The sequence below is a fragment of the Pelobates fuscus genome, chromosome 8 (genome assembly GCF_036172605.1).
Source record: "Pelobates fuscus isolate aPelFus1 chromosome 8, aPelFus1.pri, whole genome shotgun sequence".
NCBI classification, from domain to species: Eukaryota; Metazoa; Chordata; class Amphibia; order Anura; family Pelobatidae; genus Pelobates; species Pelobates fuscus.
The window spans coordinates 170873068-170893461 of record NC_086324.1 but is presented as its reverse complement, the minus strand read 5'-3'; the positions used below and the strand labels follow the sequence as shown (position 1 = coordinate 170893461).

The 20394-nt window shown below is 39.7% G+C and overlaps 1 protein-coding gene across 1 annotated transcript in view; it reads left to right on the top strand.

Moving 5' to 3' along the window:
• Nucleotides 1–7158: 7158 nt before the first annotated feature.
• Nucleotides 7159–20394, top strand: part of LOC134571364 (up-regulator of cell proliferation-like) — a 38744-nt gene continuing 25508 nt past the window's right edge. Inside the window, 6 exon segments of the mRNA XM_063429565.1 lie at nt 7159–7252; nt 11154–11483; nt 14195–14494; nt 14877–15161; nt 16730–16834; nt 17114–17170. Coding sequence (XP_063285635.1) covers nt 7159–7252; nt 11154–11483; nt 14195–14494; nt 14877–15161; nt 16730–16834; nt 17114–17170 — 1171 coding nt within the window.

Sequence of the window (20394 nt, the reverse complement as noted above, 5' to 3'; positions counted from 1 at the left end):
CATCAATAATACTCCCAGTAATGTGTTTGAGTGTATAACAGAGCTCCACAGCGATAATACTCCCAGTAATGTGTCTGATTGTATAACAGAGCTCCACAGCAATAATACTCCCAGTAATGTGAGTGCATAACAGAGCTCCACAGCAATAATACTCCCAGTAATGTGTCTGAGTGTATAACAGAGCTCCACAGCAATAATACTCCCAGTAATGTGTCTGAGTGTATAACAGAGTTCCACAGCAATAATACTCCCAGTAATGTGTCTGAGTTTATAACAGAGCTCCACAGCAATAATACTCCCAGTAATGTGTCTGAGAGTATAACAGAGCTCCACAGCAATAATACTGCCAGTAATATGTCTGAGTGTGTAACAGAGCTCCACAGCAATAATACTCCCAGTAATGTGGCTGAGTGTATAACAGAGCCCCACAGCAATAATACTCCCAGTAATGTGTCTGAGTGTATAACAGAGCTCCACATCAATAATACTCCCAGTAATGTGTCTGAGTGTATAACAGAGCTCCACAGCGACAATACTCCCAGTAATGTGTCTGATTGTATAACAGAGCTCCACAGCAATAATACTCCCAGTAATGTGAGTGCATAACAGAGCTCCACAGCAATAATACTCCCAGTAATGTGTCTGAGTGTATAACAGAGCTCCACAGCAATAATATTCCCAGTAATGTGTCTGAGTGTATAACAGAGTTCCACAGCAATAATACTCCCAGTAATGTGTCTGAGTTTATAACAGAGCTCCACAGCAATAATACTCCCAGTAATGTGTCTGAGAGTATAACAGAGCTCCACAGCAATAATACTGCCAGTAATATGTCTGAGTGTGTAACAGAGCTCCACAGCAATAATACTCCCAGTAATGTGGCTGAGTGTATAACAGAGCCCCACAGCAATAATACTCCCAGTAATGTGTCTGAGTGTATAACAGAGCTCCACTGCAATAATATTCCCAGTAATGTGTCTGAGTGTATAACAGAGCTCCACAGCAATAATACTCCCAGTAATGTGTCTGAGTTTATAACAGAGCTCCACAGCAATAATACTCCCAGTAAGGTGACTGAGTGTATAACAGAGCTCCACAGCAATAATACTCCCAGTAATGTGACTGAGTGTATAACAGAGTTCCACGGGCATAATGCTCCCAGTAATGTGCCTGAGTGTATAACAGAGCTCCACAGCAATAACACTGCCAGTAATGTGTCTGAGTGTATAACAGAGCCCCACAGCAATAATATTCCCAGTAATGTGTCTGAGTGTATAACAGAGCTCCACAGCAATAATACTCCCAGTTATGTGTCTGAGTGTATAACAGAGCTCCACATCAATAATACTCCCAGTAATGTGTCTGAGTGTATAACAGAGCTCCACATCAATAATACTCCCAGTAATGTGTTTGAGTGTATAACAGAGCTCCACAGCGATAATACTCCCAGTAATGTGTCTGATTGTATAACAGAGCTCCACAGCAATAATACTCCCAGTAATGTGAGTGCATAACAGAGCTCCACAGCAATAATACTCCCAGTAATGTGTCTGAGTGTATAACAGAGCTCCACAGCAATAATACTCCCAGTAATGTGTCTGAGTGTATAACAGAGTTCCACAGCAATAATACTCCCAGTAATGTGTCTGAGTTTATAACAGAGCTCCACAGCAATAATACTCCCAGTAATGTGTCTGAGAGTATAACAGATCTCCACAGCAATAATACTGCCAGTAATATGTCTGAGTGTGTAACAGAGCTCCACAGCAATAATACTCCCAGTAATGTGGCTGAGTGTATAACAGAGCCCCACAGCAATAATACTCCCAGTAATGTGTCTGAGTGTATAACAGAGCTCCACTGCAATAATATTCCCAGTAATGTGTCTGAGTGTATAACAGAGCTCCACAGCAATAATATTCCCAGTAATGTGTCTGAGTTTATAACAGAGCTCCACAGCAATAATACTCCCAGTAATGTGTCTGAGTGTATAACAGAGCTCCACAGCAATAATACTCCCAGTAATGTGTCTGAGAGTATAACAGAGCTCCACAGCAATAATACTGCCAGTAATATGTCTGAGTGTATAACAGAGCTCCACAGCAATAATACTCCCAGTAATGTGTCTGAGTGTGTAACAGAGCTCCACAGCAATAATACTCCCAGTAATGTGTCTGAGTGTATAACAGAGCTCCACAGCAATAATACTCCCAGTAATGTGACTGAGTGTGTAACAGAGCTCCACAGCAATAATACTCCCAGTAATGTGTCTGAGTGTATAACAGAGCTCCACAGCAATAATACTCCCAGTAATGTGACTGAGTGTGTAACAGAGCTCCACAGCAATAATACTCCCAGTAATGTGTCTGAGTGTATAACAGAGCTCCACAGCAATAATACTCCCAGTAATGTGACTGAGTGTGTAACAGAGCTCCACAGCAATAATACTCCCAGTAATGTGACTGAGTGTGTAACAGAGCTCCACAGCAATAATACTCCCAGTAATGTGTCTGAGTGTATAACAGAGTTCCACAGCAATAATACTCCCAGTAATGTGACTGAGTGTATAACAGAGCTCCACAGCAATAATACTCCCAGTAATGTGTATGAGTGTATAACAGAGTTCCACAGCAATAATACTCCCAGTAATGTGTCTGAGTGTATAACAGAGCTCCACAGCAATAATACTCCCAGTAATGTGTCTGAGAGTATAACAGAGCTCCACAGCAATAATACTGCCAGTAATATGTCTGAGTGTGTAACAGAGCTCCACAGCAATAATACTCCCAGTAATGTGGCTGAGTGTATAACAGAGCCCCACAGCAATAATACTCCCAGTAATGTGTCTGAGTGTATAACAGAGCTCCACTGCAATAATATTCCCAGTAATGTGTCTGAGTTTATAACAGAGCTCCACAGCAATAATACTCCCAGTAATGTGTCTGAGTGTATAACAGAGCTCCACAGCAATAATACTCCCAGTAATGTGTCTGAGAGTATAACAGAGCTCCACAGCAATAATACTGCCAGTAATATGTCTGAGTGTATAACAGAGCTCCACAGCAATAATACTCCCAGTAATGTGAGTGTGTAAAAGAGCTCCACAGCAATAATACTCCCAGTAATGTGTCTGAGTGTATAACAGAGCTCCACAGCAATAATACTCCCAGTAATGTGACTGAGTGTGTAACAGAGCTCCACAGCAATAATACTCCCAGTAATGTGTCTGAGTGTATAACAGAGCTCCACAGCAATAATACTCCCAGTAATGTGACTGAGTGTGTAACAGAGCTCCACAGCAATAATACTCCCAGTAATGTGTCTGAGTGTATAACAGAGCTCCCCAGCAATAATACTCCCAGTAATGTGACTGAGTGTATAACAGAGCTCCACAGCAATAATACTCCGAGTAATGTGTCTGAGTGTATAACAGAGCTCCACAGCAATAATACTCCCAGTAATGTATCTGAGTGTATAACAGAGCTCCACAGCAATAATACTCCGAGTAATGTGTCTGAGTGTATAACAGAGCTCCCCAGCAATAATACTCCCAGTAATGTGTCTGAGTGTATAACAGAGCTCCCCAGCAATAATACTCCCAGTAATGTGACTGAGTGTATAACAGAGCTCCACAGCAATAATACTCCCAGTAATGTGTCTGAGTGTATAACAGAGTTCCACAGCAATAATACTCCCAGTAATGTGTCTGAGTTTATAACAGAGCTCCACAGCAATAATACTCCCAGTAATGTGTCTGAGAGTATAACAGAGCTCCACAGCAATAATACTGCCAGTAATATGTCTGAGTGTGTAACAGAGCTCCACAGCAATAATACTCCCAGTAATGTTGCTGAGTGTATAACAGAGCCCCACAGCAATAATACTCCCAGTAATGTGTCTGAGTGTATAACAGAGCTCCACTGCAATAATATTCCCAGTAATGTGTCTGAGTGTATAACAGAGCTCCACAGCAATAATATTCCCAGTAATGTGTCTGAGTTTATAACAGAGCTCCACAGCAATAATACTCCCAGTAATGTGTCTGAGTGTATAACAGAGCTCCACAGCAATAATACTCACAGTAATGTGTCTGAGAGTATAACAGAGCTCCACAGCAATAATACTGCCAGTAATATGTCTGAGTGTATAACAGAGCTCCACAGCAATAATACTCCCAGTAATGTGTCTGAGTGTGTAACAGAGCTCCACAGCAATAATACTCCCAGTAATGTGTCTGAGTGTATAACAGAGCTCCACAGCAATAATACTCCCAGTAATGTGACTGAGTGTGTAACAGAGCTCCACAGCAATAATACTCCCAGTAATGTGTCTGTGTATAACAGAGCTCCACAGCAATAATACTCCCAGTAATGTGACTGAGTGTGTAACAGAGCTCCACAGCAATAATACTCCCAGTAATGTGTCTGAGTGTATAACAGAGCTCCACAGCAATAATACTCCCAGTAATGTGACTGAGTGTGTAACAGAGCTCCACAGCAATAATACTCCCAGTAATGTGACTGAGTGTGTAACAGAGCTCCACAGCAATAATACTCCCAGTAATGTGTCTGAGTGTATAACAGAGTTCCACAGCAATAATACTCCCAGTAATGTGACTGAGTGTATAACAGAGCTCCACAGCAATAATACTCCCAGTAATGTGTATGAGTGTATAACAGAGTTCCACAGCAATAATACTCCCAGTAATGTGTCTGAGTTTATAACAGAGCTCCACAGCAATAATACTCCCAGTAATGTGTCTGAGAGTATAACAGAGCTCCACAGCAATAATACTGCTAGTAATATGTCTGAGTGTGTAACAGAGCTCCACAGCAATAATACTCCCAGTAATGTGGCTGAGTGTATAACAGAGCCCCACTGCAATAATATTCCCAGTAATGTGTCTGAGTTTATAACAGAGCTCCACAGCAATAATACTCCCAGTAATGTGTCTGAGTGTATAACAGAGCTCCACAGCAATAATACTCCCAGTAATGTGTCTGAGAGTATAACAGAGCTCCACAGCAATAATACTGCCAGTAATATGTCTGAGTGTATAACAGAGCTCCACAGCAATAATACTCCCAGTAATGTGTCTGAGTGTGTAACAGAGCTCCACAGCAATAATACTCCCAGTAATGTGTCTGAGTGTATAACAGAGCTCCACAGCAATAATACTCCCAGTAATGTGACTGAGTGTGTAACAGAGCTCCACAGCAATAATACTCCCAGTAATGTGTCTGAGTGTATAACAGAGCTCCACAGCAATAATACTCCCAGTAATGTGACTGAGTGTGTAACAGAGCTCCACAGCAATAATACTCCCAGTAATGTGTCTGAGTGTATAACAGAGCTCCACAGCAATAATACTCCCAGTAATGTGACTGAGTGTGTAACAGAGCTCCACAGCAATAATACTCCCAGTAATGTGACTGAGTGTATAACAGAGCTCCACAGCAATAATACTCCCAGTAATGTGACTGAGTGTATAACAGAGCTCCACAGCAATAATACTCCCAGTAATGTGTCTGAGAGTATAACAGAGCTCCACAGCAATAATACTGCCAGTAATATGTCTGAGTGTATAACAGAGCTCCACAGCAATAATACTCCCAGTAATGTGTCTGAGTGTGTAACAGAGCTCCACAGCAATAATACTCCCAGTAATGTGTCTGAGTGTATAACAGAGCTCCACAGCAATAATACTCCCAGTAATGTGACTGAGTGTGTAACAGAGCTCCACAGCAATAATACTCCCAGTAATGTGTCTGAGTGTATAACAGAGCTCCACAGCAATAATACTCCCAGTAATGTGACTGAGTGTATAACAGAGCTCCACAGCAATAATACTCCCAGTAATGTGTCTGAGAGTATAACAGAGCTCCACAGCAATAATACTGCCAGTAATATGTCTGAGTGTATAACAGAGCTCCACAGCAATAATACTCCCAGTAATGTGTCTGAGTGTGTAACAGAGCTCCACAGCAATAATACTCCCAGTAATGTGTCTGAGTGTATAACAGAGCTCCACAGCAATAATACTCCCAGTAATGTGACTGAGTGTGTAACAGAGCTCCACAGCAATAATACTCCCAGTAATGTGTCTGAGTGTATAACAGAGCTCCACAGCAATAATACTCCCAGTAATGTGACTGAGTGTGTAACAGAGCTCCACAGCAATAATACTCCCAGTAATGTGTCTGAGTGTATAACAGAGCTCCACAGCAATAATACTCCCAGTAATGTGACTGAGTGTGTAACAGAGCTCCACAGCAATAATACTCCCAGTAATGTGACTGAGTGTGTAACAGAGCTCCACAGCAATAATACTCCCAGTAATGTGACTGAGTGTATAACAGAGCTCCACAGCAATAATACTCCCAGTAATGTGACTGAGTGTATAACAGAGCTCCACAGCAATAATACTCCGAGTAATGTGTCTGAGTGTATAACAGAGCTCCACAGCAATAATACTCCCAGTAATGTATCTGAGTGTATAACAGAGCTCCACAGCAATAATACTCCGAGTAATGTGTCTGAGTGTATAACAGAGCTCCCCAGCAATAATACTCCCAGTAATGTGACTGAGTGTATAACAGAGCTCCACAGCAATAATACTCCGAGTAATGTGTCTGAGTGTATAACAGAGCTCCACAGCAATAATACTCCCAGTAATGTATCTGAGTGTATAACAGAGCTCCACAGCAATAATACTCCGAGTAATGTGTCTGAGTGTATAACAGAGCTCCCCAGCAATAATACTCCCAGTAATGTGTCTGAGTGTATAACAGAGCTCCCCAGCAATAATACTCCCAGTAATGTGACTGAGTGTATAACAGAGCTCCACAGCAATAATACTCCCAGTAATGTGTCTGAGTTTATAATTCCCTATTAGGCAAATATCAGTAGATTTGTTTGGTTGAGAAAAAGAAACATTGAAAAAAAAAAATTACAAATATCTACAACTAACTTTCAGACGACTCTCTCGATTTAAATGGCACAAATAATATATGTTTCAAGCGGTCTGGATGTATATTTTCACTCCTGTAATTAAAGGGTTAATATTGTAGCATGGATCCCAGCGGAATGGAACGTACAGGATGCTGGCTTGTAGTTATGGGTCTTTAAGGATGATCTAGGTGGGGCAGCAAGTGAAAAATGAAAGTGAAAGTGATAGCTATAAGGGGCTTCTATCAGAAAATGGAGCTGGGAGGAATCTGGAATCGGTTACTCTGTATCATCCTTCTATTCAGTAGGTTTATTGTATCTTGCTCGGTGTATATGTTTGTTATATGTTGTGATCTGTGTAACTGCTTTCAGTGGGCTTTAGATGCTCCATGTGTTATATAGTTATTGGAGATTCGCCCACTGTCTGTATGTAAACTATTTCACTACTGCATTTATCTGTTACATTGCTGACGGCTAAAGGTTTTTATGTTGGTGTTGTTTACGATTATGGAAACTTTTAAAAAGGGTGCTATTATCTAGCGTGAAAATGGCTACGTTTAACCCCTTCATGACCGATGGCTTTCCGAGATTCTGTGCGTTTGTGAACGAGGGCTTTGTATCTCTATTTTCACAGTTTTTCTGATAATACGTTATAAACAATTAGTGCAAAAACAAACTGTACATAGATATATTTATCAGTCACGATTGTTAAAACGCACAATATGTCTGGGTTTTTAATACATTTTTGGAAGTTGACAATATGGCGAGAAGCGAATTGGGGTTTTAAAACGAAACCTTTATCGGGTAACTTTTATACCAGACACAGAATCCAAATCCGCTCAAGGAAAGTATACATTTGTATTAGGACTTTAGCTCAGAACGTTTTGTCAGTTTTCATTTAACCATTCCCATACCAGACAAAACCGCTGGTTATATTTATATTTTTGTATTTCCCACGTGCATGTTTAATTATTGGGGTTATTGTAAATATTGTGTGTAAAGAGCCAAGATTGTGCTAACGTATTCTGCAACTGAAAAAAACATTCCTTTTTTTCTGAACCAAAACAAAACATCATTCCCCACACATCTTTAATTTTTAGGGCCTAGATTGAGATGGCAGCAAAGGGTAACATTTGGTTCCTAAAGGGTTACAGGATAAGAGCTTTGACACACTCTAAACGTTCCACCCACAATGTTTCTCACTGGCATTACTACATCTTAGTAATTTCTTCCAGAATACGGTGTCTCTTCCTGACCAAATCTATTACTAAAAAATAAATGTGGTTAGGTGCTGGTATCGAGGTTCCCCTCCTCCTAACAAACCTCTAAATGCTAAACCTAAATAATAACAATAGGTACCTCACTCTAAAGATAACTGCTCAGAATAGATTATATTTTAAAGTAATATATATATATGATAATACCAGTAAAGACAGTTTTTTATACAGTGAGACAATTTTTGTAGGGTGAAAAAAATAAATATATTTTTTTATATTTACATAAAGGGGATACAGCACATCATTCTAACCCTGTGCTAAACTGGAGAGAGAATATAATCTGACCCAGTTAAAAAAACATCAGTGTGTGAGTCCTTATTCGGGTATTCGGGTTGATCCACTAGGGATTTCCTTTCTCTTAGATATAAGTAAAAAAAAGTCTGAGTACTCTGCAGAAAAAAATATTTTGGTTAGGTCTCACCCATGTGGTTGTCTAAGTGTAAGAGTGTCTTCTAAGCATGTAGAGTGAATCCAGCTCTTGTTATGATGCACACTGTAATCCACAGGGTATGGCTGATGGAGGTAAAGGAATCTGGTTTGAGGGCTTTCTCTAACGTGGTTTAGTCCTGGATTCAGGTCGCCAAATCATGGTGCTGGTCCTGGGTTCAGGTTGTGCTCGCTCAGCGTAACCATCTCTTCAAAGGCCCTTCAAATTGTCTCACTGATCAAAAAACTTTCTTTACTGGTTATATCGTGTGGATATATTACTTTACTATAAAACCGATTCTGAGCAGTTATCTTCAGAGTGCGCTATCTGTTTTATACTTCAAATCTATTACTAAATGTGAAAAATAAATATCGTGCATTATCAAGTGAGAAATACATTGTGTATAAATATTAAAGTGTATATATATTAAATTAATGAAGTAGAAATGAGAAAATTGCTGCACGTTATTTTATTTAAAGCTGAAAGTCTCTCTTATTAAATTAAATGAATTGAAATGAAAAGACCAGGAAGTGTTATTTTACGGGGGAGGGAAATATAACTAGAATAGGTTATTACTATTGGGTGAGAGTATATGGACCTGTCTGAGGTATTTTTCTGTAAGTGGATAATAGGGGTCCTGCCAGGGATATATTAGTATGACATATCTCTCACCTCCAAATTAGGGGTCCCACCACCTGGCGTGAGTGTGGACCAGGGGAGGGGGCATTACACCCCCCTTATTATACGTATTAGGGCTCCCACAAGCCAGCAAGGCTGGGGGTCAGGAGAGCGGACAATAGGTACCCTCCCTTAAAATGTAGCACCCACCCATGTGGCAGATGAGGCATTTCACAGGCTGGTGTAGACAAATGGAGGTAAAATACCTAAATTATAGTAATGTTGGCGTCTTTTTGAGCCCCTATTTGATTTTTATTAATGAAATAAGTTTTTTAATGTAGTGCTGGCTAGTCGACACATACTTTTCACTCAATGTGCCAGCAGGCAAACAGTTTGGATTTTTCTTAAATCCAGGCCAAGATTTTTAAAGTTTCAATGGCCCAGATTTCCAGCTTTTGGTTCGACTCAAATCTGGAACAAATCTAGGCTTGTTTAGGGTCTGTCGTACAAAATCCGGACATTGTTGAATTTCATGAACAATGTCCGGCTTTGAGGTCCGATTGGCACTGTATGCAGCTAGATTTTTGCAAATAACTCTGATAGTTATTGGAGATATGTCCATTATCAGTATATATAGACCAGCAGTAATTAAAGGACCAGTATAGTGCCAGGAAAACATACTCGTTTTCCTGGCACTATAGTGCCCTGAGGGTGCCCCCACCCTCAGGGACCCCCTCCCGCCGGGCTCTGGAGAGAGGAAGGGGTTAAAATTGTACCTTTCTCCAGCGCCGGGCGGGGAGCTTTCCTCCTCCTCTCCTCCTTCCTCGCGACGTCATCGGCTGAATGCGCATGCGCGGCAGGAGTCGCGCTCGCATTCAGCCGGTCGCATAGGAAAGCATTTACAATGCTTTCCTATGGATGCTGGCATCTTCTCACTGTGATTTTCACAGTGAGAAGCAGTGAGAAGCACAGTGAGAAGTGGTCTGGGTGCCTAGAGTGGTCCTTTAAGGAACGGCACTCCAAAATTGTATCCAAAAAGGAGAAAAAGGTCCAGGCACTCCAAAGCTCAGCAAACTTATTGGAACCAAGCAACGTTTCGACCTCACAATGGGTCTTTGTCTCTGTGTAAACTGTTCCACTACTTTATTTATTTGCAGCATTTGCTGCTCTATACAGTCTTGCAATCACTAAGTAAGTGGCACATTCCATTTTGTCATAGGCTCTTTAACCCCTTCATGACTGCTGGTTTTCTGAGATTTCATGTGATTGTGTCCAATGACCTTTTGGAACTTTTTAAAGGGACACCCTAAGAACCAAACCCACTTCATCTTAACATAGTGGTTTGGCATCCTTAGATTGATTGAAGGTAGGGCCTCCCTTCCTCATTTCTTATACAGTGGAGCTCTCCTGATGTTGGTTTCCCCTCCTATTACCTACATATTTTGGAGGGTTACCCCCTCATTGCAGCTCCCTATTAGGTGGTTACAGTGGTGCAGCTCATGAGCCCTTGACTTGTATCCGGACTCCTGACCTGCTCTCTGGTAATTCTTACTTAAAATCTTTCATTTTCCAGAGGATGATACATTTGGCGCCATCATGCACAGCATGGCTTGTTTCATCATCTTGTGTTTTTAGATATTATATCTACTTCATATTGTAAACTTGTTTCAGCAGGGTCCTGTTCAACTCTTCTTTCAATTTATTCATTCATTTATTTATTTGCTTGGCATTTGTTAGATATCACCATATTTAATCGGTAAAGTGCAGCGGAATATTTTGGCTCCATATAATTCATATAATAAATATATGCAAATGATATCAATGTAACCGTGCAATAAACATGTATATATCTAGATCAGTTCAGTGTTTGTAATGTTCTACAGGTGAATCTCTGGAGCTGGAAGTTCCTCCGTCTCAGCAAGCTAAAGTCGGATCTGATACGCGTATTCCCTGCACTTTCACCGTGGATAAATTCCCTGCGGATCCCAAATTCCTTACCATAATCTGGAACATTGAGGGAAGAGAACTCTTGCGGTATAACGATACTGTGTGGACATGTGATCCAAGGTTTTTCCTAAATACAGCCAGAGCGTTAAATGGTGATGCATCACTGTCTATTGCCAGGGTTAAAATATCTGACGGCGGAGTCTATAAGTGTTTAATACATTACAATTCAGAAAGAAAAGAGAAAGAAGTCACCCTGTTTGTTCATGGTAAGAAATTAACAAGATCTTCGATATTGTACTGTCAGAGTATATAAAATACATTAACTGTTCTGTTATGTTATGTTAGGGTTACATTTTCTTCTTACTCAATTGTTGTTGTTGTTTTTTTTTTCTTTTTAGACTTGTGCATTTAATTTCAAACGTATTGTGATTCATCTGAATTTTGGCGAGTCATCCGAAATGTTCTAATTCTTAATCACTATAGGACGGAATCATGAAACAAACGAAACGAGAAATGAACGAGACTTTTTGTTTGTTTCATCAAAAAAACAAAACAAAAAAAAATAGGCTAGGGGACAGCCACTGCATGTTCATGTTATTCACAGATCAAGTGAGAAGTGACCAAAAAAAGGAAAAATTGAGCAACATTAAAAAACAACTATATTTATATATTATATATAATGAATAAATATTTAATAAATGTATGTTATATAATATATAAAGATTTTTATACTGCTCGTCCTGTTTTGTCTCTCTATTGGTTACATCTACTTACTCCATTTAAAATAGGTGAGGTGAAACTAGAAATTGCTGTTTATTGAATAAACGGGTGCACTGGATCTTGTTTGTTGTATGAATTGGCCCCAGCAGCACCGTATAATATATGAGATGGGTGTGGACAGACAAAACTGGCCTCATAGAGTGGAAAGTAGGATATCGACAAAGACTTACACCCCGTGGAAAGATACACAAACTCACAACTAATCTCAACTAGTATAGATGAGCCCCCATAATGGCTTGAAAAAAATATAGTAGAAATATAGCATACTGAATCCTAATCGTTCTAAAAGATAACTTGTGAGAAAGCTGCAGTAGTAAAAACTAAAATATAGCTCAAAGATTGAAAGAGATGCTATCCCCAATGGTCATGGGTAATGGCCTAATAAAATACCAAAGCCTAAAACAACCCAATGAGGTCTAGTACAAACTACAAAAAGTGCATAAGGATACATAGAGTACATCAGTGTCTCAATCAAAAATGTTCAGGAAAAGATCTGCCCCTAATTGGGAAAAAAGGGGCAACGATTGCCTGAACAGTGAACCGGTAAAACTATATATTTAAGAATAAATGGCTAAACTGAATTGCAGGTAATAACAAATACCGTATATACTTGAGTATAAGCCGAGTTTTTCAGCACATTTTTTGTGCTGAAAACCCCCAACTCGGCTTATACTCGAGTCAATAGTCTGTATTATGGCAATTTACATTGCCATAATACAGACTGGGGGCTGGCAGCGAGCGCTTACCTCTCCTGCAGCTCCTGTCAGCTCCCTCTTCCTCCGCGCCGGTTCGGTCAGCACCTCTGTCAGCTCCCAGTGTAAGTCTTGCGAGAGCCGCGTGGTCATAGTGCGGCCGTGAGACTTACAGTGTGAGCTGACAGAAGAGCTGCATGGACCGGCGCGGAGGAGAAGGGAGCTGACAGGAGCTGCAGGAGAGGTAAGTCCTGGACCTGCGTTCCACTGGGACCCGATATCGTGATGATCGTGCAGCAACTGCCGTAAAGCCTGTCACTTCATCAGAGGAAAATGTCTAGATAGGTCTTGCTGAAGTACATTTATAGCCCATATACCCACCAAATATAGGCAACAGCTGCATTATCTAATTTTCAAATATTTCAACAAACCACTGCTGACGAACCAGTATTAGCAAAGTGGATGTACATATATCCCATAATGGAAATCTAAGTGGCACAACCACAAAATAGAACGAGGTTGGAAAATACATATACACATCCATACCAATAACATCTAGAATACACTTAAATATATGTATAAGAGCATTCATTGAAAGATATGTTGATCAAAATAAATACACTCAAAACTGCTCGGTCATTAGATTGGTCTATCACATAAATAAGCTAGTGAAAAAGGGGGAAAAAATAATATATATATAAATGAAATAAAATAAAAAATAAATATAAAAAAAGAGAAATAAAAAATAAAATAAAAATAGAAATTAATAAAAAAAATGTTTACAATAATAATATAAATGGCAAAGTGCTTCCAATATATCCAGTACATTGAAAAATAGAGGTAAATGGCATGTTCTAAAAGCGGTCATTGATGAATCTGTACTGCAAAATTGAATAATTGAATGAGAGCCATTACACATATATACATACAAACTTCTCTATAAACTTTGAATCTCGCCAATAAGGCGAGAAATATATGTTAGGTCAGCTAACATATGGTTATTTTTTAACTCTGTGTGCATTGCTAGAGCATACTGCACTGCTTCACAGCCCTGTAGGTGTTCTATCACCGTATAGGGTACATTAAGTAATTGATTTATATTATTACACTAGGGATAGCAAATAATTGATCTATAGTACAATGCTAAAGGATAGTAAATAGCTGATTTATTTAACACTGCAACAATTATGACTGTTAGACTTGTTCAAAATTTTTTTATATGAATGAATAAAATGACTGATATTAGATCCCTGGGCCTATCTCTTTGTAAAGGAAAAAAATAGATACAATGATTATGACTCAATTTGCTAATCTCCAGGTTTTGTAATCGGATAAATGTCTAGAGATGGTACACCTAAAACTCGATGCGATAACACGCAATCGTAATATCTTTAAGGAAGGAAAGACTGAAACTGTAAGAAAAGCAGTCATTCAATACTCTCTGATTGATTGATTATTTCATGAACGTTCAAATCAAATAAACATTTTATTGTATTCCGTACCAGCTCCTCCGGAGATCGCTGTCACAGGGAGAATTGCTGTTATGAATAAAGAGAGTCTTCTGAGAAGTTCCATCACTGGATTCTACCCCGCAAACATTGATATCAAATGGTTCAAAGATGGGAAGATTCTCAAAAATGATACCAAATCCTCACATCTAATTAACCCAGATGGCACATTCAGCCTGAACTGCACAGTAACCATAATACCTACTGAGGAGGACAGAAACCGGACCATTTCATGCCGTATCCAACACGAGTCTCTCTCTGAACCTCTCCAAAAAGACTTCCAGTTGGAATATGGAGGTAACCGCTATTTGTTTTTTTTTCAAAATCAATGTTGTTACGAATGTTTTAAGGCTATGAATGTGATAAGGCGTTTTTCTGTGTCCACATTTTCAGGTTTAGCATAGTAGAAGGTATGTTCTTCATTGTCTTCGAAATAATTTTGTTTATATATATTTATATGTTCTATAGAGTATTCTCTTTCCTTAATAAATTCATTTTGGCAAAGTTTTTGTCTCCAAATATGTATAATATAAAAAGGCACAATAGCCAACAGGTTATCATTAAATTTGAAAATCTGGAAATCAAAATTAAATGTTCATTTAAAAAAAAAAAAAAAAAAATTACTCCAAAAAAAAATAAGTAATAAAGTCACAAAGTCATGTGTTTTTCTGTATTCTAGCTGTCCCATCCATTCACATTGTATCCAGTACATTTAATCTCGGTAAGGAACAGAAGCTGATTTGCAAGGTTTATGGATTTCACCCCCCTTCCATTGATATAAATTGGTATTTGGACGGTACCAAGGTGAAATCTACAAAAACTCGAAGGATTAATATTTCGGCCGTGGAGTCTGCCTACCAATTCACTCCCACAGAGCAGAACTGGGGTATGGAGCTCTCCTGTGAGGTGAAGCATGACACTCTCCTTGGTCCTCTTGTTAGGAAACTGTTGGTGGAGGGGAAAGGTGAGTGTACGGACATGGATTGTGACTGCAAATAAAAGAATTTGCTCAATACATTCCATTATCAAAAATACCCAAACATGTTTTTTTTACATTACACCCATTGTATAATGTGCAGCAATCTAAGTTAGGGCGACCACTCTGAAAAAACTTACTATCTACATTTTACTAAAAAAATACAGTTTAAAAAAAAATTAAGGTTAACAATGCACATTTTTAATGTTGACCAGTTTTATACAGAGTTATACTGTATATGATTTATTTTATTAAAACATAGCAAATGAAACGCTAAATGTACTAAACTGGCTGTCACTGGAATCCAGACGCACCCTTCATCTTTCCAGCCTTGGGATTAAGAGCTTTTCTGGGAAACTCCCTCCCTACCTAAGCAGAATGCTCTCCCCGGCTGTTCCGACCTCCTAACCTTCGATCCAGAACCAGTATTTAGTCTACCTTAATACAAAAAGCATGCGACTCGATCCTCCTTTTCCTACAGAGCGCCGCAATTGTGGAACGACCTCTCACACAGTTTCAAATCTTCCCCAAGCCTAAAGTCCTTTAAGAGATCCCTCTCTACATATCTCAAAACAGAATGCATGTGTTATGGTTGATGATATATTTCCTACCTGTTCGATGTTACATTTTGTATATATTGTGTATTAATATTGGTTTTGTATTCTATTGTACCCTATTGTGTCAATGCAATGTTTTGTGGACCCAGGACATACTTGAAAACGAGAGAACTCTCAATGTATCTTTCCTGGTAACATATTTTATAAATAAATAAAGTTAACCCAAACTCCCACAAATGTGTATGAGAGACCTAAAGAAAGGACAGGGAGGACAATGTGTCCAAGAGACATTCAATACACCCCTTGTGCATGCCTATTATCATATACAAATGTTCTCTATATCCATCCACTATTAAAGCAAATGTATTCGGATAACTTTTGAATATTAAAGCTTTAATTCAAGATCATTTGTTGTTCACTGTCGTCATTTGGAATGCAGGATTAAGCTGACATGGAGAGCTATCTACTTGTATTGATAGATTAGGTTTCATTGAACATTTTCTTTGTATAACCTGTTCATTGATCAATTTTTAGTTCATGTGATCAATACACAGTGACATTAATACCATGTGATATTTAACAATTTGATGAGATAGAGAATCATTAGTACATTTTCCCATCACAGATTCCCAAACTCACTTTGCATACCTGCCAATATTGCTTGCCCACCATTTACGACAGAGGTCTATAGGCAAGATAGCAGGCGGCCAAGAGAGGTGGGCCCACTCATGAAAGGAACGGGTCCACTCATATAGTGGACAGAACCATTCTTAGTAGTTGGCCTGGCTGATTGGTAGCCTCTAACATCAGGGAAAGAGCTAAAGATCTGTGTGTGGTCCTTGCACCCTGTCCCCTTCTGCATTCTGAAACAAAAACCAAATTGTTAACACCTATGTTTTAGCAAATACCTCAATTGATGTAACCCTGTGCAGCTGCCATAGTGCAGCATAATATTCGATAACCTCAGGGTATAATTTTTCTGTCCTTTTTTTTTTTCAGATCTGACAATTAAGTACAGAGCTGCCGTTATAAGCTCTGCATGCATGGTGGTGGTGGTGGTGGTGATATTTGGAATTATCACTTATTACACGGTCAAGAAAACACGTAAGCTTGTTGCATTATATATTCATTCCCCCATAATCTCATAATTTAGGGAATATTTATTAAGCCACTGTATTAGAAGTGTATACATTTATGTTTATAAAAACCTCAGACTAGGTCAAGAAACAGGCAGACTTAACTTTAGAGATATACCATATTGATAAACCACATCAGTCAATAGAAAATACACATCTATAAATGCTGGAAAATGAAATCCTTTCAAATGCAAACTACACATAAAATCTTCTATGGAAAGAAATTATAAATGATATTTTCTTTTAGCAGATGGTAATGGCCAGATGACAGAAGTGGACTACCATAGTACGATAGAGCACACTGGTGAGTCTAGTATGTATAACCCTGTATGTACGGCTACATTCATTTCATATATATAAATTGGCTGAATCCTATATAGGGAAGAAATAACATAGCATAGTGCAAGACTGTTGGTTTGCAGTGTTAAAATATATGACAAATGGCCACTCACAAAGGTAAGATGTATAATTGCCTTCAAAATAGGTGTAGAAGCAATTCAGCCCAGGAATTGGAGGGGTTTCTTTCTCCAAGTGGTGTAATGAAATAGTAAAAGGTCCAATAAGTAAGCCATTCACATGTGCAGTATAAAAATTTATTTATTTACTCACATAAAAGTATAAAAACGTCCTACGCATTTCATCCCGTCTAGGGACTTCCTCAGGGACAATACAGCAGTTACAAAATCAGAATACATATAAATACTTTTAGTTCTTATATATGTTCCTTCTTGATTGAAGATCATTTTCAGTTGGTCTTTCGTGCTCCGTTTGGTCGCATAGATATTTCTGGGTTCGTGACCTTTTCTTACGTTCTACGCATGCGTTCCACGCTTGCGTTCCATTTAGTTGGTATAGGACTTCCGGTTTGTAAACAGAAGTATTTGCGTTCCAGCTTCATGTTACCATAGCGATCCGATGCTCAACCATTCATGCATCATATGATGTAAACGAAGATGCAGGGAAGATGTAGGGGGAAATAATTAATTAAATATCAAAGGTGTCACGATACCTTACCTGTCAACCTCGGACCCACGCAGTACAGCATCCTCCTTCACTGAGCGGCACGGCACCTCTGACGCCGGCCGCTCACTCAGAGCGGAATTTCTAACTTCGGCGCATGCGCGCCACTGCCGTCGGCTGGAAGCCGACAGGATCATGACGCAACCACGCACCCGGACCTTTTGGGGGCGTGGTTTTAAAGCAAAACACACCACACTATAAAAGGGCTGTCTTGACAGCAGTAAGACGCCCTAGTGTGGTTCTTGCTGGTTCCCATAGTGCTCTTTATGTTTATTGGTATTCTCTCCTGGTATTTGACTTCTGGCTACTCTATTTGACTATTCTACTCTCTGGTTCCCTGTACTTTGGCTTGTTAATCGTTATTCCGTCTTCTGTCATCCCTTGACCTCTGGCTATCCCATTTGACTACTCTAACGTGAGCCCGGCCATTCTAAGGTCCGGTATACGTTCTATAGTTAGGTTACACTCTGCGTGAAGGGGTCACTGTCGTGACATTACACTAGGGCCATGGACCCTGCAGGTGTTAACCCTCTTGGGCCTGGTGCGGACAATAGGTTTGAGGAGCTGGACCATCGTATGGACCAGATCGCCCTCGCCGTACAGACCTTAATTAACCGCACTGCTTATCTCCAGCCGGAGGAGCAGACTCCTAGTCTGAGACCCCAAGAACATCCCATGGAAGTGCTACCTACGGGCACTTCCAATCAGGCTACAGCACCTCTCAGGTATGGGGGTGATCCTAACGGATGCAGGGGGTTCCTAAATCAGATAAGCATATATTTTGAACTCCATCCTAGAGCTTACCCTACCGATAGAGCTAAAATTGGGTATATTATAACCCTGTTAGTAGATAAGGCTTTAACCTGGGCTAATCCCTTGTGGGAGAATGACAACCCCATAGTCTTTAATTACACTAACTTTGTTGCAGCTTTCAGGAGAACTTTTGATACCCCAGGCAGAAAGACTAACGCTGCCAAATCCTTATTGCGTTTAAGACAAAATACCCGTTCTCTAGTAGATTATGCCTTGGAATTCCGTACTTTAGCTGCAGAAGTCAGATGGAACGAACAAGCATTCGTAGATGTGTTCCTGAATGGAGTATCTGATAGAATCCTAGATGAAGTGGCCACAAGAGATTTACCAGATACTCTAGAGGAGCTAATAACATATTTAGCTCATATTGACGAACGTCTTAGGTACAGGCAGAACACCAGAGAGAGACCTAGGAGAGTACCGGAACGTCTTGCTCTAACCTATCCCTCGTCCGAAACCCCTCCAGAACCCATGCAATTAGGGGCTACAAGATTGTCTGAGACAGAGAGACAATACCGTAGGAGGGAAGGTTTATGTTTGTATTGTGGCAGGAAGGGACATACACGAGTGAATTGTCCTAACCGGCCGGAAAACTCTCGCACCTAAGTTCACAAGGGGGACAGGCCTTGGGTGTTATGTGTATGTCCTCCTTCAATGATAAAAAAGATCTCAGGCTTCTTCTACCTATTACTTTAGAATGGGAGGGAAAGAAAATATCCACCCTTGCTTTAATTGATTCTGGGGCTGCTGAGAATTTTGTAGATCTCTCATTCGGGCAGAAAAATACCCTTCCATTCCAAAAAAGATCGGCACCCTTGGCCGTTGAGGCCATAGATGGTAGACCATTATCGATACCTCTTATTACCCAGGAGACCATTCCTCTAGTATTATCTACAGGTCTTCTTCATAGGGAGGTTATCATTCTGCAACAGATAACATCTCCTATTTTTCCTGTAATACTTGGGTTTCCTTGGTTAGTCCAGCATAATCCGTCAATTGACTGGGAAAAGAAGGAGATCATTAAGTGGGGAGATTCTTGTCACAGTAAATGCATTACTCCGATTAAACCAGTAGGCTTAATCAATATACCTACTATGGAACCATTGACTACCCAAATACCCAACCAATATATTGACCTTAAAGATGTCTTTGAACCTAAAGAGGCAGAAAAATTACCTCCCCATCGTCCCTATGATTGTCCTATTGAATTGTTACCTGGTACTATGCCTCCTAGAGGTACGGTTTATCCCCTGTCGATGGCCGAGAATAAAGTATTAGAGGAGTACATTGCCGAGAATTTAAAGAAAGGGTTTATCACTAAATCCTCATCGCCCGCGGGTGCGGGGTTTTTCTTTGTATCTAAGAAAGAAGGGGATTTAAGACCCTGTATTGATTACAGAGGGTTGAATAAGATTACTATCCGTAATGCTTATCCTATTCCCTTAGTGACTGAACTATTTGACAGGTTAAAAGGAGCTACTGTCTTTTCTAAACTAGATTTGCGGGGAGCATATAATTTAATCAGAATAAAAGAAGGGCATGAATGGAAAACTGCTTTTAATACTCGTTATGGTCATTATGAGTATCGAGTTATGCCCTTCGGCTTATGCAACGCCCCAGCAGTCTTTCAGGACTTCATCAATGATGTGTTGCGAGACTTTTTACAAATGTTTGTAATCGTATATTTGGATGATA